At 38.2% G+C, this 23715-nt stretch overlaps 1 protein-coding gene across 3 annotated transcripts; it reads left to right on the forward strand.

Moving 5' to 3' along the window:
- Nucleotides 1-23532, forward strand: SIKE1 (suppressor of IKBKE 1). Of its 3 annotated transcripts, none has more exons than XM_027866737.1 (5): nucleotides 1-229; nucleotides 378-483; nucleotides 1154-1296; nucleotides 2151-2264; nucleotides 21396-23532. In XM_027866737.1, exons 1-5 carry the CDS (start codon nucleotides 71-73, stop codon nucleotides 21495-21497), a joined length of 624 nt encoding a protein of 207 aa, XP_027722538.1. In that variant the 5' UTR covers nucleotides 1-70; the 3' UTR covers nucleotides 21498-23532. The 3 variants fall into 3 exon arrangements, with proteins under 3 accessions (XP_027722538.1, XP_027722540.1, XP_027722539.1); XM_027866739.1 differs by lacking the exon at nucleotides 21396-23532 and adding an exon at nucleotides 10760-12510; XM_027866738.1 differs by lacking the exon at nucleotides 21396-23532 and adding an exon at nucleotides 10606-10751.
- The last annotated feature ends 183 nt before the right edge of the window (nucleotides 23533-23715 follow it).

Raw genomic sequence — 23715 nt, forward strand, 5'->3', positions numbered from 1 at the left:
ACCCGGAACCGGCGGCGTAGGAATCTGTGACTAGCGTCGCCTCGGGTTCACTTTGCTCCAAACCTCCGCTATGAGCTGCACAATCGAGAAGATCCTGACGGACGCGAAGACGCTTCTGGAGCGGCTGCGGGAGCACGACGCGGCCGCTGAGTCCCTGGTGGATCAGTCGGCCGCCCTGCACCGGCGGGTGACTGCTATGAGGGAGGCGGGCGCCACGCTGCCGGACCAGGTCAGGCGGGGCCGTGCGGGGCGTCCTAGGCCCGGGGGCGAGGCGGGAGTTGGGGGGCCCGGGCTGGGGGTCTTCTCGGGCCCTGTGGCCCCCGCCCGAGCCTCCGCTGTAGACTTACGTGGGCGGTGGTTGGTCTGTGTTTAACCAGTATCAAGAGGATGCGGCGGACCTGAAGGACATGGCCAAATACAAACCTCACATCCTGCTGTCCCAAGAGAACACGCAGATCAGAGACTTGCAGCAGGAGAACAGAGGTTAGTTCAGCAGTCGTACCTCAAGCCCCTTTTCTGTACAAAATATCATGCTTTCGGAACATATAGTTTAGGCTAGTTTATTCCCCATGCAGGCAGTGAACAGCAATATAGTGCAGTACTTCCGAATTGGTGATTTTAATAAGAAAATCTTTTGCTAGATAACAGCCTTTGTAGGAAGATGGGACCAATTAATAGATGATCCTTTTCAGTATTGTTAGGTAATTGAGATGTCTTAAGTTCAGTTGAAGGATTTTTTTAAACCCATGATTATAAATGTGAATATAATTTTATTTAACAGACGTGAGTTGTTTCCGCTAAGAACAGTATTTTCAGATGAATTCAGTTTGATATTCTAAAGCAGTGACTTACAACTATTTGGTGAAGTTCTTAAAATGTTATTTAACTTAATTTGAGTTTAAATGTGTGTGGAGAGATAGATATACACCAACACATGCATATGTATATAAACATATATGCCATAGAGTATCATAAATTTTTGTTGAACAGGAATCTAAGATGCTTTGATTTGTACCATGTGGACCATTGGCTAAAATTATAGGCACCATTAGTCAATGTAAATATGTTGTCAAGTATTTCAGTATCACATGGGGCAGAGGTTCTTCACTGTCTCAGATATCACTGCCAGTTTATTTCACTTATACTTTCACAGAGTTGTGGATTTCCTTGGAGGAACACCAGGATGCTTTGGAACTCATCATGAGCAAGTACAGGAAACAGATGCTACAATTAATGATTGCTAAAAAAGCAGTGGATACTGAACCTGTCTTGAAAGCGCACCAGTCTCACTCTTTAGTAAGAAGTTTCACAATAAATATTTTTAAATTGAATTGAATCTAGAAATTGTTTTTATAAATTTCTTGCCCTGTAGAGAGCTTTCTTAAGGAGTTTAGTTCAGAAGGCAAAATATAAAGGATAAGAGCTAGCAGGGATGGGATTTTTTTTTTCCATTAAGAAGTTACCTTTTTTTTCCCAAAGAAAAGTTATCTTTCTTTTCATGTTTATCACTTTATTGTTAATGTTTTAATAATATCCTTGATCTGAGGACTGTGTTAGCTATGATTCTATACCACAAAAGAGTAGTGAATATGAAAAAGAAGAATCAATAGCAGAAATACTGAGTTCTTCTGCACTGTTTAGGGAGGTCAGAGTTGTGTATTTACTTTACTCTGAGTGATGTCAAGTGTTTCTAAGATCTTTCACTATAGTCATTCAAAAAGATTTTTTTTAATTCATTCCTGCAGAGTGTTTGGCAAGGTGGGCCAAACAATTTACTCAGTGAATCCTGAATGGCAGAGGGAGGGGAAAGTGAAAGAAATGTAACTTCTATTCAAGTACTTGAAGAATTTGTTATTTAGCTGGGGAAAGCCAATACAGTGGAACTTTAAGAGCATTTGACCTAGAACACAATATAGTATGAGACAGAAGTACCCAGGACCAGGAAACAAGAAGGGTTAGATTGGAGAGATGGACTGTAGAAATGGGAAGGTCCGGCAATTGATTAGCTATGTGAGAGGAGGAAGAGTGCTTTTTGATTGATTGAGTGGGATCACATTACTTGAGTCTTCTCATAAGCATTTTACTTTTTGTATTGTTTGTTATTCTTCCTGCAGGGCAATGCAGAATTAATATACTTAATATCTTAACAGGAAATTGAAAGTCAGATTGATAGAATCTGTGAAATGGGAGAGGTGATGAGGAAAGCTGTTCAGGTGGATGACGACCAGTTTTGTAAGATTCAGGAAAAGCTAGCCCAACTAGAGGTAAGAATATTGTTTTTGCTATTGGAAAAGTATATCATCTTTCAGTCATATCACCTTAGTGTTGATCTCTCAGCAGATGACTCTCAAATATACATATCCAGCCCTAATCTCTCTCCTGAACTCTGGTCCTATACTGTTAACTGCCTGTTAGACATCTCCACTCCACCAGGTTGTCCTGTAGGCACTTCAAACTCAACATGTCCAACTATCTTTCCCCCAAAATCTATCCCTCCTCCAAACTACCTGATTTCTGTTGAGGGCACTACCATCCTTATGGTTACTTATATTCTCAATTTTGGAGAAAATGACTTGACTTCCCTGAACAAATCCGATCACTTGTCAAGTCTTGCTGATTCTCCCTCCCTTTCTTCACGGTGTCCTCCCTGTCAAGGATTCACTGAGTGCTTCCTAAGGCCAAATACAGTAGTAACATCTCTTGCATCTGTTCCCTTTTCTCCCCTATTCTGCTCCACCCTAGTTCAGGACCTTATATGCTCTGATAGACTATTACAATTGCCTCCTAACTGGTATCCCTACCTTCAGATATACTTTCTCTAAACCATTCTCCACATATCCCTTACTCAAAAATCTCTGATGGCCTCCTGTTTCCTCTATAAAACACATACTCTTCTTTTTGGCATTTGGCAAAGAATTCTACAGCTAGCATCCACCTACTTTTTCAGTTTTATTTCATATTATTTCCCTCTCCACACTTTCTTTTGCTGTTTTCTCTATGTGACATTCCAACTCTTGCAAGTGATCCCCTCCTATTTGGAATACGTTCCTTTCTCATCTTCATCTCGTTCCTTGACTTCTGTCAAAGCTCACACTGCTACCTTCATGAGGCCTTTCCTAATCACACTTGTCATTGGCACTCTATCTTGAAACTGCTTTGTGTTTTCTTTTACTAATTTTGAATCTTTCTAGTGGAATGTTCCTTGAGTGCTGGAATTGTTTCATTTTTATCTTTGTGTCACCACTACCTTCCACATATTAGACACCTTAATAAATATTTTGTTGAAAATAATTAAATTGAATGACTTCAAGGTTAAAACATTCCCCTTCCTCCTTACAGATCAGATCTGTAGTTACTTTACTTTAAATGTTTCTTTGAGACTTCCTGTTATATTCATTCAAGAATTTTCTTTTTCTATGTCCTACACAATGTTCAGTGTTAGACACATGGAAGGTTTTCAGTAAATCCTTGACTGATTACAAAGATAGGGGAGTGTGAAAAAAATAAAATGTACTGTTCTTACTTTTGAGGAATTGATCATTTTAGCTAGTGAAAGCTAATACATTGGTACTTAAGGATAACAGTATTTGTCATGGAAGGGAATATAGTAATATAGTATAAGATAGTTCCATTGAAGGGAATTATTTTTTGCAGGTAAAAAAGTAAGTTTTCAAATTTGTCATCTTGACTGAACATGAAAATATTTCACTCTAGAAATAGGAAAAGTAAAAAGAACTTAACGTTGCCTTTCTATTTTTCTTTTAAAAACACATTTTATTGATATCCTTTTTAAAAATCATCCACATTTCTCAACATATTCCTTTTCTTCCCTTCCCCAAGCAATCTTTATAACAATTTTTTAAGGGGAAAAAAAAGTTTAGCAAAACTAACCAGCTTATCAAAAAAAAAGTCTGACATTATATATAGTGTTCCACACCCATTGTCTCCCACCTCAGCAAAGATCTTATGCTTTGGGGCTAGGATAAGTTATAATTGGGCAAATTCCATTTTATTTGTTTTATTGTTCATGTTATTAAGTTTTTTTTTTAAATTCTGAACTTAAACACTCCCCATTTTAAAAAAAAATTCAATATATATGGCAGAACACAAAAAGAGGCTAGTAATTTCATACCATTTGCTTTTTTAAATAATATATAACAAATTCCATGCCATACTCTCAAATGTATTATTTATCTGTCCTTTCTTTGGAAGTTCCATTTTCAACCATTTGGTGAATCTATTCAACTCTACATTCAAATCCTTGCACACTTCGCCTCCCCTTCCCCCCCCCCCCCCCCCCCGCCATTCCCTCACTGATTATACCTTGCTAAACTCCAGCTTTTGTATATTGTTCCACCATCACCTCCTTTACTCTTGTTCACATGCTGCTTAATGGAGCTAGAAAAGAATCACAAAATTGTGCTTAGTCCACTACAGATATATGTTCTAGATTCTCAACTGTCCCCTCTGCAGCAAGACAATCCTTTTGCGCCTCCCTAATTGATTCACTCTCACTCACCACCATGGCTTTTCCAAACATTTTCATACTTCCTCACACCTCCCATAGTACCCATTCCCCCTTTTCTATGCTGAGAACCTTGTCTTGTATTTCTCAGAAAAACTGAGGGCATCCACCCAGAGCTTCTTCTTGCCTCCTCATATCACTCAGTTGTCTTCTTCCTTCTTCACATATCTCAAAGAGATGGTTCTTCTTTTTTTTTTTAATTTATTTATTTTTAATTTTCAAGATTCACTTCCACAAAATTTTGTGTTGCAGATTTTCTCCCCATCTCTCCCCTCCCCCCACCCCAAGATGGCATGCATTCTGAATACCCCTTTCTCAATCTGCCCTACCTTCTGTCCTACCGTACCCCCTTCTCTTATCCCCTTCCCCTTCTATTTTCCTGTAGGGCAGGATAGATTTCTATACCCCATTGCCTATATATCTTATTTCCCAGTTGCATGTAAAAACAATTTTTAACATTTGTTTTTAAAACTTTGAGTTCCAAATTCTCTCTCTTCCTCCCTGCCCAACCACCCTCATTGAGAGGGCAAACAACCTGATACAGGTTATACATGTGTAGTCACGCAAAACACTTCCATAATAGCCATGTAGTGAAAAACTATATTTCCCTCCATTCTGTCCTATCCCCACCCCCCACCCCCGTTTATTCTGTTCTCTCCTTTGACCCTGTCTGTCCTCAAATTGTTTGCTTCTGATTAGCCCCTCCCCCAATCTGTCTTCCCTTCTATCATCCCCCCTCCTTTATCCCCTTCCTCCCTATTTTCCTGTAGGGTAAGATAATTTTCATACCCAATTGAGTGTGTATGTTATTCCCTCCTTAAGCCAAATCCGATGAGAGTAAGATTCATTCATTCCCTCTCACCTCCCCCCTCTTTCCCTCCACTGTAAAAGCTTTTTCTTCCCTTTTTTATGTGAGATAATTTACCCCATTCTACCTCTCCCTTGTTAATGTTACCATCCCTTCATATTCAACTCATCCTGTGCCCTCTGTCTATATATATATTCCCTCCAACTACCCTAATATTGAGAAAGGACTCATGAGTTACAAATATCATCTTTCCATGTAGGAATGTAAACAGTTCAATTTTAGTAAGTCTCTTATGATTTCTTTCCTGTTTACCTTTTCATGCTTCTCTTGAGTCTTATATTTGAAAGTCAAATTTTCTATTCAGCTCTGGTCTTTTCATCAAGAATGTTTAAAAGTCCTCTATTTCACTGATTGTCCATTTTTATCCCTGAAGGATTATACTCAGTTTTGCTGGGTAGGTGATTCTTGGTTGTAATCCTAGCTCCTTTGACCTCCAGAACATCATATTTCAAGTCCTCCAATCCCTTAACGTAGAAGCTGCTAAATCTTGTGTTACCGTGATTGTGTTTCCACAATACTTGAATTGTTTCTTTCTGGCTGCTTGCAATATTTTCTCCTTGACCTGGGAACTCTGGAATTTGGCTATAATATTCCTAGGAGTTTTCCTTTGGGGATCTCTTCAGGAGGTGATGAGTAGATTTTTTCAATTTCTTTTACCCTCTGGTTCTAGAAATCAAGACAGTTTTCCTTGATTATTTCTTGAAAGATGATATCTAGGCTCTTTTTTTGATCATGCCTTTCAGGTAGTCCAATGATTTTTAAATTACCTCTTCTGGATCTACTTTCCAGGTCAGTTGTTTTTCCAATGAGATATTTCACATTGTCTTCTATTTTTTCATTCTTTTGGTTTTGTTTTTTAATTTCTTGATTTCTCATAAAGTCATGAGCTTCCATTTGCTCCATTCTAATTTTTAAGGAATTATTTTCTTCAGTGAGTTTTTGGACTTCCTTTTCCATTTGGCCAATTCTGCTTTTTAAGGCATTATTCTCATTGGCTTTTGGGACCTCTTTTGCCATTTGGGTTATATTTTTTAAGCTGTTATTTTCTTCAGTATCTTTTTGGGGTCTCCTTTAGCAAGCTGTTGACTTGTTTTTCATGATTTTCTTGCATCATTCTCATTTCTCTTCCCAATTTTTCCTCTACTTCTCTTTCTTGCTTCTCAAAATCCTTTTTGAGCTCTTCCATGGCTTAGGACTGACTTATATTTTTCTTGAAGGCTTTGGATGTAGGAGCTTTGACTTTGTTGTCTTCTTCTCGTTGTATGTTTTGATCTTCTTTGTCACCAAAGTAAGATTCTGTGGTCTGACTTTTTTTTGTGCCATTTGTTCATGTTCCCAACCAATTACTTGACTTTTAAACTCTGTTAAGGTAGGGGTCTACTTCCAATGTGGAGAATGTACTGTCCCAAGCTTGGGGGTTTTGTGCAGCTGCTTTCAGAGATACTTTTAGGGACCTGTAAATTTTCAGTTCTTCCAAGGTGGTATGATCAAGGGCAAGGTGTTTATTCCTTTCCTGGCCTGTGCTCTGGTCTATGAGTGACCACAAGCACTCTTTTCTGCCTTGGAACTCTGAGGAGAATTCCTTCTCCACCACCACCAGCAGCTCTACCATGCCAACACTCCTCCTTGGCCCAGGACCACCACCCAGGACTTCAGCTGAGATCCAAGCAGGGCAAAGCAAGAGAATCCTGCCTCAGAACCAGCAAAGAGATCCCTGTAATCCCCCTCTGATCAGCCACTTGATTGACCCTCAGTCTGTGGGCCAGGAGCAGCCACCGCCCCAAGGCTGTGCCAGGATTGAGGATGGACCGAGCTCCTCTCTTACTGACATCCAATAGACCTTTCCTACTGACCTTCTAAGTTGTCTTTGGCATTTGTGGGTTGAAAAATCTGTAAACTGCCACAACTGCCCTTGATTCAGTCCCTTGAGGCTTGTTCCAGGTTCGCTTTGCCTGGGGTGCCCACGCTGAACTGTGCTCCTCTCCCAGCCTGGCGCAACAGACCTTTCTAATCAACTATCCAGGTTATCTTGGGCTGGAAATTTGTTTCACTCTGTCTTTTTGTGAGTTCTGCTGCTCTAGAATTTTTTGAGAGCCATTTTTTACAGGTATTTGGAGGGGTTTGGGGAGAGCTCAAGTAAGGCACTGCTTTTACTCTGCCCCGAGGTGGTTCTTCTTGCCAAGACAAACCCCTTTATGTGTACCCTTGATGCCATGTCATCTTTCGTAGACTGCTCCTCCTGATAGCTCCACTTTCTAATCTTTAATCTTTCCCTACTTACTGGTCCTACTGCCTACAAACACATCCACATCTTTTGTATTCTTAAAAAAAAGCTTCACTCAGTTCTACCATCCCTGCTAGCTATCATCTTATATATTTCTCCTTCTGGACTAAACTCCTTGAGAAAACTATTCACAGAAGCACAACCAAGATGGCAAAATAGAGGGAGCATTCCAGCTGCACTCTCCCAACTCTTTAAAACAATGCATACAACTTTAAAATAATGCATAAAATCAAATTCTGGAGTGGCATAGCCAACCAAAGGTCAAAGTGAGACATTTTTCCAGCTCCAGACTACTTAGCAGTTCAGAGGGTCAGATGTGTGACACTGTGATGGAGATGGACCATAACAGCACAGTCCATAGTGGCACTAGTTGTGAGGTTTGGAGGCAGCAGCAGCAGCAACAGTTCTAGGAGCTCTTCCCACCCAGGGACAGTAAGGAGATTGGACAAATAGATTACAGGGAACCCTTTTGTGGGCACTGTGCAGAATTAGAGGCTGTTTGGCAATTCCATTAACCATTCTACTTCTGGGCCAAGGTTCAAGGGTGCAGAGGCCCATGTTTCAGTTCCAGGACAGAGAAGAGTGCTAGTGCTTGCTGCTGCAAGGAAACAAGAATCCTTCCTGGGTAAGGACCAGAGTGCAGGCCAGGAGAGGAGTGATCATATATCTCTCTTGATCACTCCACCTTGGAAGCGCTGAAAACTTAAAGATATCTTCCCCCACCCAACTAACTGTGAAAACAACTGAAAAGCTTAGGACAGTATTCCCCCACACACCCCTACCACAAGCAACTCTAACATGAAGGCCAAAGTAAAAAAAAAAAAAAAATAGACTGGAAAAATGAACAAACAACAAAAAGAGAACCTAACCATAAAAAGCTATTGTGGTGACAAGGAAGTTCAACACAGGAAATAATTCCAACAAGAATTCCTAGAAGAGCTAAACAAAGGTTTTGTAAAAGAGCAAAAAGAAAAAAAAAGATTTTAAAAAATTAAAACAGTAGAGAAAAAATTGGGAAAAGTAATGACAGCAATTCAAGAAAATTATGAAAAAAAGAATTAACCACTGGCACCAAAAAATACTAAAGAAAATAATACTTTAAAAAGCAGAATTGGCCAAATGGGAGAAAAGGTACAAAAACTCACTGAAGAAAATATTATTCCTTAAAAATTAGAATTGGTCAAATGGAAGCTAGTGACTCCATGGGACATCAAGGAACAAAACAAAGCTATCTACACTAACTGCCTGCACTTTCTCTCCTGTTACTCACTTGTAAACCTTCTGCAATCTAGCTGCTGCCTTATTTAACTGAAACTGATCACTCCAAAGTTACTGATGATCTCTTTGTCGCCAGATCTCATGGTCTTTTTAAAATCGTCATCCTTTTTTGACCTCTGTGTATGCTTTGGCATTGTCAATCACCCTCTTCTCCTGGTTACTGTCTCCCTTCTGGGTTTTTGTAACACTGCTTTCTCCTTGTTTTCTTACTTCTCTGAACACTTTTCAGTCTCCTTTGCTGAGTTTTCATCCACATCTCACTCTGAAACCTGGGATGTCCCACAAGGATTCTCCCTGTATACTCTCATTTGGTCAATCTCATCAACTCACATGAGTTCAAGTATTATCTCTGTGCAGATATTCCTCAGATTTATATCCATTGATATATGTGCATAAATGAGAGAAAGAGAGAAAGCTTCGAGGCTTTTCTCTTATTTTCTTTTATTCCCCTCTTAGGATCAAGAAATTTGTTTTATTTTTGACTCTTCCTCTTAACTACTCCCCATTGCCATGTTTTTCCCTTTCTGTATATGTGTTTGTTCTGCCTTCCTTTGTCCCATTCAGATAAGAGTTGAGGTTCATCTGATGTCCATTCCTCCCACCCCTTCATGTTTATATACTCTTCTCACATACCCCAGTTATGAGAAATGTCAAATTCCACCCCTTCTTCTTTCTACACTAATATATTCCTTTTTTACTCTCTCTTCTTTCTCCTCTTAATACTTTCAGAATAGGACCAATCTAATGCCAGATTCTGTCCTCTTATTTAACTCTCTCAATGTGATGAAGGCTTTAAGATACTGAAAGAGCCTTGTTTATTTTCCCCCTCTCCCTATTAAGATATTGGAACCACATCATCATACATCCTCTTTTAATTGCTCAAATACATTTACCTTTCTAGGTTTCTCTTGACTCTTGTGTTTGTATTTTTAAGTTCCCACACAAGCTCTGATATTTTCATCAGAAACATTTGGAAGTCCTCTATTAAAGCGTCATTTTTTCCCACACTGTTGGATTATGTACAGTTTTACAGGGTAAGTTAATCTTGATTGTAAATTCATATCTTTTGCCTTTTGGAATATGTGTCTCTTCTCATTTTGGGTAGCAGTTCCTGAGTCTTGAATCAGTCCTGACTGGTTCCAAGTACTTGAACTTCTTTCTGTATACAAGTAGTATTTTCCCATTGGTATGAAAACTTTGGATTTTAGCTTTGACATTCCCTGGGACTTTTCCTTTTGAGGTTTCTTTCAGGAGGTGACTGATATATTCTTTCTATGATTCACTCTGTTCTCTGGTTCTAATAGATCTAATTAGTTTTCATTTGTGATTTCTTGAAATGAAGTATCCAAGTTTTTCTTTTTCTTTTTTTTTTAATAATGGCTTTGATGGAGTCCAGTGATTCCTTAAATTATCTCTCCTTAACCTTTTTTCCAAGTTAGTAATTTTTGATATTTCATTTTCTTATATTTTTTTCAGTCTTGATTTTGTTTTGATATTTCTTGCTGAAGTCATTGATTTCTATTTAGACTATTCTAATTTTCTGGGATTCTGTTACTTGAATAAAGTTTACCATTTTATTTCCTAAGCTATTCTCCTTCCAGTTTTTTCCTCAAGAACTTTTATTTAATTTTATCTTTTTATTTCTTCTAGGTATTCATGTAGTCCTTGTGGAAAATCCATTTTTCCTGTTGAGTCTCTCCTCACAGTTGTTTTTTCGTTACCCTAAAAGCCAACCCAGGAGAGAATATATCTGCATCAACAAATACTTCTTTTATAGTTTTCTTTGCTTTTTTCACCTTTCCAGGCTTAGTTCCTGAATTATAGCTTTGTTGCAGAGCGAGACTCTACTTCTGCTACATTTTTGGTTGGAATGGCTGGCTAGCTATGAGTTTCTGAACTCCCCGGGACTTTGTTATGGCAGTGTATGACTCTTGCTTCCTTTGCATACAGAGACTTTGTAGGATACATGCATCTGCAGGCCTTAATTGGTTGCACTGAGAATCTCTTTGTTTGCTTCATGGTCCCCTTTCCTATTGCTCATGAATTTCTACTTGGTTTTTTGTGCAGTTCTGAGGTGGAAGTTGTCACTATAGCAAATTATATGGGGGTTATAACATAGACAAGTATAATTCAGGGTAGCAGAGGAAAGAGAGCAAAGGAGAGCTCAAAGAAGGATCTGTAGGAGTATTTGAAGAGGGAAAGATGGCACTAATAATTTGTAGTGGGGATTAGTGAAAGTTTCACAGAAGAGGTTGAGCCTTGCTGAAATGATGGATTCTGAAAGACAAGATGTGGCAATGCACTTTAAGTTAGGGGGTGGCTTACTTATACACATGGAAATGAAAAGGTAACATACCTTATGCAAGAAAGATGAAGTAGTTCAGTTTGGCTGGAACACTGACCCTGTGTTTAAATAACACTTTAGAATGCAGAAAACCTCTTAATCACATTTTTAAAAATAATATTTTAAAAGAAAAGCTGACTGATGCAGTTCTTAGGTCCTTATGGCTTAATGATTCCTAGGAAGAAGCTCTCTGTAGGAGATTTCATACCTGAAATGAATAGTTTCTACAGAGGAGCATAGTTAACTCTGCTTTACAATTTCCTATCCATTTGCTCTCCTTGACTCTGTTCCTGCCAGTCAATTAGATTGATAGAAAGCTCTTATTAGAAATCACTTCTTGGCTATAGCTATTAGGCCTGCTCAGCACAAGGTGAGTGTTGATCACAGAAGGGAAATTGCTGCATAGTCTTTTGTGCAAGAGTTTCCTTTTTGCAGTGAAAACTTTCTTGATCACTGAAAATGCTCAAGAACCCTAACAAACAGAAAAGCCGCACTAAATATTTCGGGGAAGGAAAAAACAAAATTGCACAAGAAGTCAGTAGTCAGGTAGAAAAGACATGGTATTGATGCTGTCCCTTAGGAAACAGAGCTCTAGAGAGCTACGCTTTAGAAAATTCATCACTCAAGCGGCTAGTAGCGGAACTTCAGTGTTGTGATACTCAAAATACAAATATTGTGCCAATATGGGGAAACTAGGATTGACTGGAGGCTCCCCAGCCTTTAAATGCAATTTCTAAAAGTAGGATTAGGCTAAGACTACATCTTTCTCTCCTTACTAAATGGGCTTGTTTAAAATTTGTAGGACAGAAGTTAGGGTTACATGCAGGCATTATTTAAGGATTTTTAAGTAGGCCTGTTTCCCTTGAAAGGCTATTAATCTCCATTGAAGAATGTCTGATTCCTTTCATTTTTCTCTAATTGTCTTTCATCCAGTTAATTATTTAATCGCATAATTGCAATTCTGGGGAATTGTTCGGGGGAACTAGATGGATAAGCAGTAATAAATTAAATCTCTGTTTTCAGATAACTCTTGTAAAAGACAGTACCACAAATAGTTAAATAAGAATATTAAGACAGTATATGATTAAGTGCTGAAAAGAGTGCTATGAATTGCTTAGTGATAAAAAGCACAGTTCTATGGTACAATGGACAGAGATCACTGGGCCTGCAATCAGAAAGACCTGAGTTCAAATCCAGCCTCAGAGACTTTCTAGTTGTGTGACCCTGGGCCAGTCAATTAACCTGTCTGCCTCTGTTTCCTAACCTGTACACTAGGATTAATAATAGCACCTCCTTTCCAGGGTTGTTATAAGCAAAAAAAATTAGGTAACATTTGTAAAATGCTTTGCAAATATTAAAGCACTACCTAAATGCTAGTTATATAGCTAACTAAAAGTCACCTGAGCAGCCACTGAGCCTGGAGTCAGGAAGGCTCCTTCCTTAGTGCAGATTTGGCCTCAAACAGTTACTAGCTGGGAGACCCTGGGCAAGTCAGTTAACCCTGTTTGCCTCAGTTTCCTCATCTGTAAGATGAACTAGAGAAGGAAATGGCAAACCACTTCAGTGTCTTTGCAAAACAAAACAAAACAAACAAACCCAAATGGGGTCACAAAGAATCGGACACATCTGAAATGAATGAACAACAGCAACAGAAGAGTTACCGACCTAAGTTGTTCTCCAGCAGTTTAGATTTTGTCATTCGAGATAGTCTATTAAACAGTATTCTGCCTACATAATCCCCTGCCTGAGCAAGGATTTTTGGCTTTGGTTTTTGGCCTGAACCTATTTAGTGAACACTTGTTAAGGAAATACCTTCTACCAATATAAATCAGCAGCTGTTCTGTAACCTAGAGTAGTAGAGTGTTATGTGGGGACAGTGCCACATTCAGTGACATGTCCAGGGTTATACAGCTTATGTATGTCATAAGCAGACTTCAGCCCTGGTCTCAAACCTCTGACTCAGGTCAGCTGTCTGTCCTGTAGCATGTTCCTTCTTATTTTTGTCATATAGCTCTTGTCTTTGTGATAACTGCATTTTTTTTCCTTAAAAAGGTAACAGGCTGAGTTATCCTCAGTTAGTTTGGAGAACATTACATTTAATGGAAAATTTAATTTCATAGTAAAACTTTGTTAATTTAGACTATTCTTTTTGAATTTGGAATAATTCAACCAGGGTTGGGCTGAAATTTATTTTTCTAAATGTACCCTTGACTTAAATGAGATTATAGAGGCATGTCTAACCAACTGAAGAAAATTATTATTTTTTGTTTGTTTGTTTGTTTGTTTTTTTAGGCAATTGGGGTTAAGTGATCTGCCCAGGGTTCCACAGCTAGTAAGTGTCAAGTGTTTGGTCTGAGTCCAGATTTGAACTCAGGTCCTCCTAACTTCAGGGCTGGTGCTCTATCCACTGTGCCACCTAGCTGCCCCGAAAATTATTTTTAAGGACACTATTTCTATTCTGTCAGATACTAATTAAGGATGAACCACTTATTCTTTAAAGTTAGACCCAATAGGAATTTTATATATCTAGAAATATTTCAACAGCTTATTTGTTTTCAAAGTAATAAAGCTATGTTTCTATGAAAATATTCAGTAATTCATATTTCATTAGAATGTACAAATTTATTGTACAAAACTATCTCATTTGACCAGCAACTCCTTTATGTAGTGTAACTTTCTAGAACAAAAAAACCCTTGCTGGTATCTGGAATTCAATAAAAAGTTGTTTTGGTTAATCTCTTAATTCTGTATTTTTTTTTTTAGTAAAGCCTTTTATCATTTTACTACAATTTCTACCTTCATATTACACCCCAGTCCCAGCTCTCTAACTTGTCCTAGATGTCTTCCCTTAGGTGTTCTGTCACCACCTCAGACCCATTTCCAAGACCAAAGTCATTGTCTTTTCTCTGAAATTATCCCCCCTTTCCATTGTCCCTATTTCTGTCAATGGCACTGTTATCCTCAAATCATTAGCATTTATTGAGGGCCTACTACATTCAGGGTAGGACTGAGTCGTTTTTCCTTCGATCTCAAAGAGGACCATGACATCAGGGAGGTGATTCCATGACATGCAAGTGAATTGGATTTAAGTAAGGGATGACTGTGCAAAGTCACCAGCCTCATTTTCTCCTCCAGAGCCATCTGGGTCCAGTGGCCAGATTAGGTACTAATGATACAAAGAGGTATAAGATTCAGTCTCTGTCTTCAAAAATTTTATAGTCTAGCTTGTCAAGTGCAAACTTCAAAATGTCTTTCACAGCTGTTCTTTCACTCCACCACACTGGTCTAGGCCAACCTCACCTCATGGTTCCTTTTGATCTTCCTGCTTTCGATTTCTCTTCTTTCTAATCCATTCATCCATATTGCTACCATGCTAATCTTTTAAAAACTCCTGCTTTTATCATATCACTTTTAGGCTTTCCATCAAGTCTAAACTCTATTGTTTCAAGGTCATCCATAATCTGACTCCTCACCCTTATTGTTCAAACTTATATTTGTTCCTACATTGTAGTAATACTGATTACTTAACATGTCATGCCCATTTCCACTTGTGCTTTTATTCATGTTTCTTCCTTTGCATGGAATGCCTATCCAAGTTTACCCATACTTCAAGGACCACTTCAAATCTCTTCTTTCATGAAGCTGTCCTAATTATCCTAGCCTTCAGTGATCTACCCCTTATCTGGACTTTGACAATACTTACATTTTATACCATGCATATCTTTTTTTTTTTGCCTTATCTCCCACTGCCCTCTCCCTAATCCTTTCCAGAGAATTACCTTTTATAAAAAATCAAGAGGGAAAAAACTAACCAACATGTCAAAAATGTCTCTCATCTGCATCATTCCACACTTCAACTATATAGTAGTCTTCAACTATGCCTTCTCATGTATTCTTTAGGGCCATATCTTTTTAATACCAATATTCTTCCAGTGATATCATATGACCATAAATGATGAAATATAACTTCCATGATATAAAAATTATAGTTATCCATATAGCACTGGAATGATGTATGGTAGGCATAACAAAATACACACAAAGAGCTGTATAGAAAATATCAGATGTATAACTACACAGGGAAGTAAGGTCAAGTAGCAGGAGCAGAGTCAGCTTACATGTTCCATTGGTCCCTGTGTAATATTCAGAGGCCTGGAGGAAAAGGACAAGAGTCATGGAGAAAGAGGTGTGGATGGGTTGCAATCTTCCCTTCGAAGGGGGTACCCATGTTGATGAGATTACGGACCCACTAAAGTATGTATAAAGCAAAGTGGATACAAAGACAAAACAAAACATGGTCCCCGTCTTCAAGGAACTCATACAGTCAGCAAGTAGTTCCCTAACAAAGGTTTTTTGGATTGAATTGTGCCTGCCAGCAGAGGTATGACATTAACCCATTTCAGTTCAACTAACATTTATTAAAGATTTCTTATGAGTAAAGTTCTGTGTTTAAGGAAGATTTTTTTTCTTCAGATCTATAAATTCACTGGTGTGAGGAAACTACCTCTACCAATTGAGATCAGAAACTGTTCTACAATTTATCAATTTAGAGAGTTGTCTGGGCACTGAGAGATCAAATGAATTATCCACGGTCATATAGCAAACATGGTTCAGAGGCGGAACTTGAACTTGGGTCATCTTGACCCTCAGGCCAGCCCTTTCTCCACTATTCATGCTGCCTCTATATACAGATTCAGCAAGATACCATCTTTGCCCTTAAAGAGCTGGTGTAGCAAAGATACAACACATACACACACACATAATACAATAACATAATAAAACTTTCATACAAAATAGAATGAACGTATGTGTGTGTGTTTGTATACATAGAGACTGGGATGAGGACTGAACCAGTGATTTCACTGATACAGTTAACTCCCTGATAAGGAAACTGCCAATGCAAATTAGTACCTTTCTCAAAACTTAGATTCTTAAAGAGTTACCTAGAATACTGAGGTTAAGTGACTTGCTCAGGGTCATACAGGCAGTGTGTGTCTGAGGCAGGATACATACATATGCATTATTTTAAAATGTATATATAAATAGGAATAACGTTATTTGTATCTTTTACATATTTATGCAAAGGAAAGGTACAAATGTCAATTCATATTTATATAACTGCTAGATAGTATGGAGGTTCTGATCAAGGAACATGAAAACTTTGATATCAGTTTCCAGGAAGAGAAATTTCATGTGTGTGTGTGTGTGTGTGTGTGTGTGTGTGTAACATACACATAAAAGCAAGGTACATATAATGTTATTCAAGGTCACAGAAAGAATAATTTCAAAATAAGGATTTAGAGAAAATTTTATAAAAGATAGCATTTGATAATGGGTCTGAAAAGAGGATTTCAACAGAGATAGCGAAGAGAGCAGTTCCGGTGTAGAGAACTTGTAGGTAAAGGTATAGAGGCTAGGAAAAGTGGGACCTGAATGAGGGTTCAGAGGAAGACTATTTATAGTCCATTTTGACTGGAGCATAAAGCATAGAAAGGATAATAATGTGAAATAATGCAGTTGTATTATAAGATCATATTAATCTCTGCATAAATGATACAAACTCAACACTATGATGAGAGCAGAGGAGGGAGGAGCTGTCTTGGAGGATCAGGGGAGCCATCATAGGAGAGAGACAATCTGAGTTGGACCTTAAAGTTTCTCTAGGAATTAATGAGAGGATAGAAATCCTGGTGGGGAAAAACAGCCTGAGAAAAAGTAAAGTGATAAAGTCAGTGTCTTTTCAGGGAGTCAGTTCATAGTCTAGTTAGATTTTAGACTCTTAGGTTCCTATTCGGTAGCTGTGTGATACAATACAGGAAAGGTAATTTGGAGCTAGGTCGTAAAGCCCTGGGATGTTGACTAAAAAACTTTGAATTTGAGTAGCTTTGAAGAACACTGGGCCTAAAAACTGAACTAAAAGTGACAGCGGAAGGAGAAAACTGCCCAACACACAGCCACTAAGCTAGATACTATACAGCAATAGTGTCAAACTCGACTCGAAACCCCTGGAGGCAGCATATATAGCCTTTGAGAATCACAAATTAACACTATCTATGTTGTATTTTATTTTGTTAAACATTTTCCGGTTATATATTAATCTGGTTCCCACAGCACTTGGAGTTTGGAGGTCAGGAGTTTGACACCTCTGCCATAGGATATAGCTACTGGTGAGGAAGAATAGTAACTGAGGTATCCATTGGTTCACAAGAGATAAAAATCCAAGAAAAGGGCCAGGCTCATACCCTCAAATGTCTACATACAAATGCACAAAGTTTGGGTAAGAGAAAAACTAGAGGTTTTATTATAAGAAGGCACATTTGACCTCATAGGTATCACTGAGACTTGGTCATATGAAACCCAAGACCAGAATACTATTCTGGAATGGTATACCTTATTCAAAATCAATCAGACAGATAAAAGGCTAAGGGAGGGAGGGGGAAGAGGAGAGGGTACCTGAAGAGAAAGCAGGTAGCATTGTAAAAGAACATAATGTGAAAAAATTTAGGGAACTAGGGTAAGCAAATAAGGTGGAGTAGGTACAGATCATGGAGACAGAACCAGAAGCATGATTGTCATCAAGAGTATACCACATATGGAATACTACTGTGCTATGAGAAATGACAAGCAGGATGGTTCCAGAAAAACCTGGGAAGATTTATATGAACTGATGGCGAAATGAGCAAAGCCAGAAGAACATTGTACACAGTAACAGCAGTATCGTAAGGATAAGCAGCTGTGAAAGTCTTACCTACTCTGATCAATACAGTGATCCAAGACAACTCTAAAGGATCCATGATGAAAAATGCTATCCACCTCCAAAGAGAACTGATGAACTCTTCAGTGCAAATCGAAGTGTGATTTTTTCACTTTACTTTTCTTGCTTTTTTTTGCAACATTGCTAATATGCAAAAATGTTTTGCATGATTTCACATGTGTAATTGATATGTTGCTTGCCTTCTCAGCAGGTAGGGAATGGTATGGAGGGAGGGAGTGAATTCAGAATTCAAAAAATTTTTTTTAAATAGCTAAAAATAATAAAAAATTTTTAATAAGTATATCATATATATGATTGTGATATAATCACAATTAGGTTATAAGAAGTGACAAAAAAGATGGTTTCAGAAAAATCTGCAAAGACTTATATGAACTGATGCAAATTAAAGTGAGCAGAATCAGGAGAACACTGTACGCAGTAATAGCAATATCGTAAGGATGGTCAACTATGAAAGTCTTAGCTACTCTGATCAGTACAATGATCCCAGACAGTTCCAAATGATTTATGGATGAAAAATGCTATCCACCTCCAGAGAGAGAACTGATGAACTCCTAAGTGCAGACTGAAGCATACCTTTTTCACTTTCTTTGTTTCTTTTTATTTATTGTTTTCAGTATGGCTAATATGGAAATATGTTATGCATGACTTAAAAAAAAAGTATGCCACATCAGTGGGACGGAATAGGAAAATAGATAAGTTCTGAAAACAGATCACAGCACAAAGGTACAATAGGATGGGGGAAATTACCTAGATGGCTGTTAAAGCTCTCTTTTTGCCAAAGGTAGACTAACTAATAATTTTTCAACAGGCCTTAATGGTAATTTCATCCTTCAAAGGATAGAGGCATCAACCAGTAGAATTTCTGTTCAGCATCTGATTCTCATCAACAGAGAGGAACTAGTTTCTGGGGTAGAAATGATAGGTCGTGGGGGGAAAGAGGGGTTACCACTAAATTGTAGTGTCTGTGATAGAGGAGAAAGGACAGCTGAGCACAGTCTAAGACGCACCCTAGATTTTGGTAAAGCAAATTTCAGGGGGTTCAAAGGAAGGAAAAATAGGACTTAGTGAACTAAAATTTTGTTGGCTAAGTCAAACAAGGGGAGATAGATAACTCAAGAAAGAAATTCTGAAAGTACAAAGGCAAAGATTCCAGTAAAAAAGAAAAACACATGTTGAATGCAGAGACTGTTGTAGATATACAAGCATCTTAGATTTTTTAAAAGATTTTAAAGATGGAAGCAAGGGCAGATAGCAAAGTATAAATATGAAAGCAGGGTAAAAGGTACAATAAGCTCGAAAGAGCTCAGGCTGGCAAGGAAATCTAGAGACAAGAAAAAAAATTGTTTTTGTTTAAATAATTGTATTGGGTTAACGTCCAGGGTAGATGGCTTCTCAGGTCAGTAAAGACTGATAATGAAAGAGGGGTCAGAGCTTTTTAATTATTATAATATTAATCCTTATTATACTTCTGTTTTCTGTGCTGAGGAGATTGACCTTTGAACTGGGAAAAAAAAAGGATTAAAATGGCTAATAGAGCTTATAGGTAGTATAAATAAGGAGTTAGAGGGCACCTTGTTTTTCAGGATGAATTCAGATCATCTAGCCCAGATGAACTACGTCCTCCCATTCTGAAAGAACTAGCAGGCATGACTGCTGAGTTACTCTCAGTGATATCTTAAAGGTTATGGAGAACGGGAAATATAGCCAAAGCCTAGGCTTGGAGATGGACAAATGCCCCAATTTTCAATCCACTGAGATTGCCGAGACTGAGGGCATGGAAAAAGAAAAGATAGTGGCCTAGGATAATTAGCTCACATTTATTAAACATTTACCATTGGCCAGGTACTTTGGAGATATCTGTGCTTAGGGAGTGGGAGGTGAATGATGATCCAGCAAAGGGCACAGAAGAGGATCACTAAGCCAATTAAGGAATTTGGGAAAGAGCAACGTCAGAGAAGGTGAAAAAGTAGGACAGCTTACAGCAATGGTCTGTGATGACTGGATGAAGGAAATGGGTACATTTACCCAGGAGAAGGAAAGCCGGATGAAATAAGGCAACTGCTTTCTAGTATCATAGAATTTTTATTGGAGGAGAGATTAGGCTCACTATTGTGTGGCTTCTGGGGGAAGATGCACACAGTCATATTTAGAACTGATGCAAGGAGAAAATTCCCCATACTTAGAGCAATCCCACGCATCTAATGACCTGCTTCAGAAGGCGGTGGTTTCCCCATCTTTGGAGAGTTTTAAGCAAAGGCTGGATAAGGGAGTCTTTCCTGATTAGCCCGAGTGTTAGTGCCCTTCCCCCATGTTACTTTGTATTTACTTGGTATCTCTTTTGATATACAGGTTCCTTCTCACTGCCCCAATGTAAGCTACTTAAGGATAAGAATGGTTTCATTTGTCTTTGTATTCTTTGTGCTTAGCATAGTGCTTTCCATATAGCAAATACGTAAGAACTGCTTATTGAATTAAAAATTGAATTTGAGTGTGGGTTGGATTAGATGGTGCCTTTTTCTAACCCTGGAATCCTGTGATTCTGTGAGATCCTAAGAAAGATGGATCATTTCTTTCTAGAAAATGCAGGGGATTCTTGATGAAGATGACCTTTGAGTTGGGCCCTGAGGAATGTATCCAAGCAAAGGTGGATAAAGTTATTTTAGCTGTAGGCACTGTACAAAGACAAAGAGGTAAAAATATAGCATTATGGTAGGCAGCTTTGTGAGATTAGGCTGGAAAGGTAGGGTGGTGGTAGGATGAAGTCTTGAATGCCAGGTTAAAGATTTAGCTAAGTGGATTTGCCTGGATAATGTCTAAGGCCCCTTCTAACTCAGAGACTGAGGTGAAAGGAACCAAAAAGAGAACATGTAGAAAGGAGGAGAAAAAGCATAATTTTGATTTGAAATGTCAACATTCTAGTAGGAAGTCATCAGCAGAAGGAAATTAGGCTGTTACCCAGAATAAGAGGGCTGAACAAGGGGCACTCTTTAAAATCACTTTTTTATAAATGCACTTATTTTCTGGCACTAAATTTGCCATTTTCTATGGCACATAGGTAGTATTTATCTTTGTACTAAATCAAGCAACTTATTACAGTAACAGCTCAAAGATTCTAGTGGCCAAAAACACAGGGAATGTCATTTTCTAATTTTGCCTGGGATGCACAGATTCCTCAGGTCTCAAGTTTGGTCCTTGGTTAGAGCCCATTCGCCCTTAAAAATGTTAAGTTTGTCTCCTGTTCCTTGGCCCCAAAGATTGTGTTTGGTGATATTTTCTAGGGGAACAAAAGATGAAATGTCCAAACACCTTTTTGTTTTGCAGCTTGAAAACAAGGAGCTTCGGAAACTGTTGTCCATCAGTAGTGAGTCTCTCCAGGTGAGGAAGGAAGACTCAATGGAGAGTGCTTCCCAAGTCACCAAATAATGCTCACCTTTTGAACAACTGCTGCAGAGTACCCCGAAGGGAAGGGATTGGTAGTTACTTGCTCTTTGTGTGTTGTCTGTTCAGTGTCATCTTCCTGCCTCAGTTTTAATTTGGGGCCAGAGGTACTAGGTGGCAGCTTGGTTGCTAGTCAAAGCCTACTTCTTACAAATATCATTCTTCTGATATGTCAGTAAAGGTATGACTCTCATTGAGCTGTCTCCACTCCTTTTTCCAGGAGATGACTTTTGCTTCATTTTTCATTTTGGGGACCTCAGTTTATCCAAACTATGTTTCCGTCTTAGTTTTTTTCATAGCTTCAACAAGAAGAGCATTTCATTGTGAGACATCATATTTACTTTAAGATAGTGAAATCGAATTCCAAACAAAGAAGTATGATAATTCAGAGCTATTTGGTTTGGAACTAGATTATGGCATTTAGCCAGAATAATATTCTTACATAGAGCAAAACTAGCAGTTTATCTATATGTAGGATCATTCAATTTATCTAATGTTTTAAAACTCTTTGGTGCTAGGAATTGGGGCTTTGTGTCCTCACTCTTGTTTTGAGAGTACTCATTATAGCCAATCCCAAGAAAATATACTTGAAAATTATAGTCTATTAAGTCAGAGACAGTAAAATTGTAATATGATTAAAACCGTGGAGTTTTTTTTTTAATCTTGTATTTCACACTGTACTCAGTTCAAAGGCTTAAAGTATTTTTTTTTTCTAGCAACTGTTTAGAGTCTATTTTTCAACCTTGTCTGCCTGAAATTTTTGACCTGTAGGAAGTCAGCCAGCCAGATTTATGGCACGTCTTCACCGCCAGTTTTTAATTACTTATTCTTTTCTTAAATTGAATACAGGTGTGGTGCTTAAGGTCCCACCTCTCCCATGAATCTACAGGGGTTTCCTTCCTATTCCTGCTTTACCATTTTCACCTTGATATTTTCCCCAAAAAGTCTGGTGGAGAAGAAAATTATAAATTAAAATTCCCATTTGGGGAGATTGATGATTTCCACTTCAATTCCAAACATTTATCCAGCCCATGAAAAATATACTTTTATTGACACAATATTATATCTCGACAGCATTTCTTGAGGGTTTCCTGTTGGTTTCTAAATCTGAAGATCATTTGATGGTGTTGCTTGAACTTTTTGGTTTTAAAATCAAATTCTTCTATCATGTTGTCTTGGTTTCATGGTAATACATTTCTTGTAAATACTGTCTTATCTTCCCACCCCATAGCTGCCACTTTCCTTATCACATCTTACACCCTCTCCCCTACCCCCAGACTACTCTTGAGAATTCAGCTCACCTTTAAGAAGCAGTATTCAGTTGGTGTTGAAGTTCAGGACAAAAAGTCCAACCTTCCTAAACTTTACTCAACATAGCTTTGTGTCATGGAGGAACAGTGCATTGTCTAAAAGAGCTTATTGTGAAGTGTTTTGTGATAAGTTTCTTTTGCACAGTCACAAAAAATTGTATTGCTATTATCATAGCATTTTACCTTCAGCTCCAGGATCAAAATATCCCCCAGAAATCATGTGTTTCTGAGTACCAGTGATGCCAATTTATCTTTACTGTGGATAGTGTTTAGAGGGACAGACTTATTTATGGTTTGAGAACTGGCTATTCAGTATCTGAATACAATTTTATTGAAAGCACACCTGTCCCTTTGAACTAAATATGTGTCTTCTCATACAAAAGCAAATGAACTGTTAGCCCAACTTTTATGCCTTAAAATATGCCATCGGTGCCACTTGGAGTCAAATAGGTAACCCTGTTCTTTCTTTAACTGACTGTAGTAATATTTTAATGGAGTTGTTCATTGGCATAAAGTCAAGTTATGTGATAAGGTGTATAAGATGGTGTTCGCTACACTGTGGTTCTCTGTCATCTGCTTTCTACTATTGGAGCCATTTGAAACAGCTCTTTACATCTCAGGTTGAATAAATCTGTACAGTGAGTGGTTTATCCTCCCTTCCCTACATAAAACAAAATAAAGGCTTGACATGTGTTTTTGATTGAAAGTAATTTACAGTGCTCTCAGCTCTTAAATGTGAAAAATATTAATATGCAAGTTAGTTTTAATGTCATGTTCAGAGAGTAATAATAGCAATTATGAAGCCAGATGAAAGTGAAGGTGATGGTACCATTTGGCAACCTCCTTGTGACAAATTAATGTTCAGATAGGAAAAATGAGGAAGTGTATCTTTG

Source organism: Vombatus ursinus, unplaced genomic scaffold (assembly GCF_900497805.2).
Source record: "Vombatus ursinus unplaced genomic scaffold, bare-nosed wombat genome assembly UNPS02014782.1, whole genome shotgun sequence".
In the NCBI taxonomy this organism is placed as follows: domain Eukaryota; kingdom Metazoa; phylum Chordata; class Mammalia; order Diprotodontia; family Vombatidae; genus Vombatus; species Vombatus ursinus.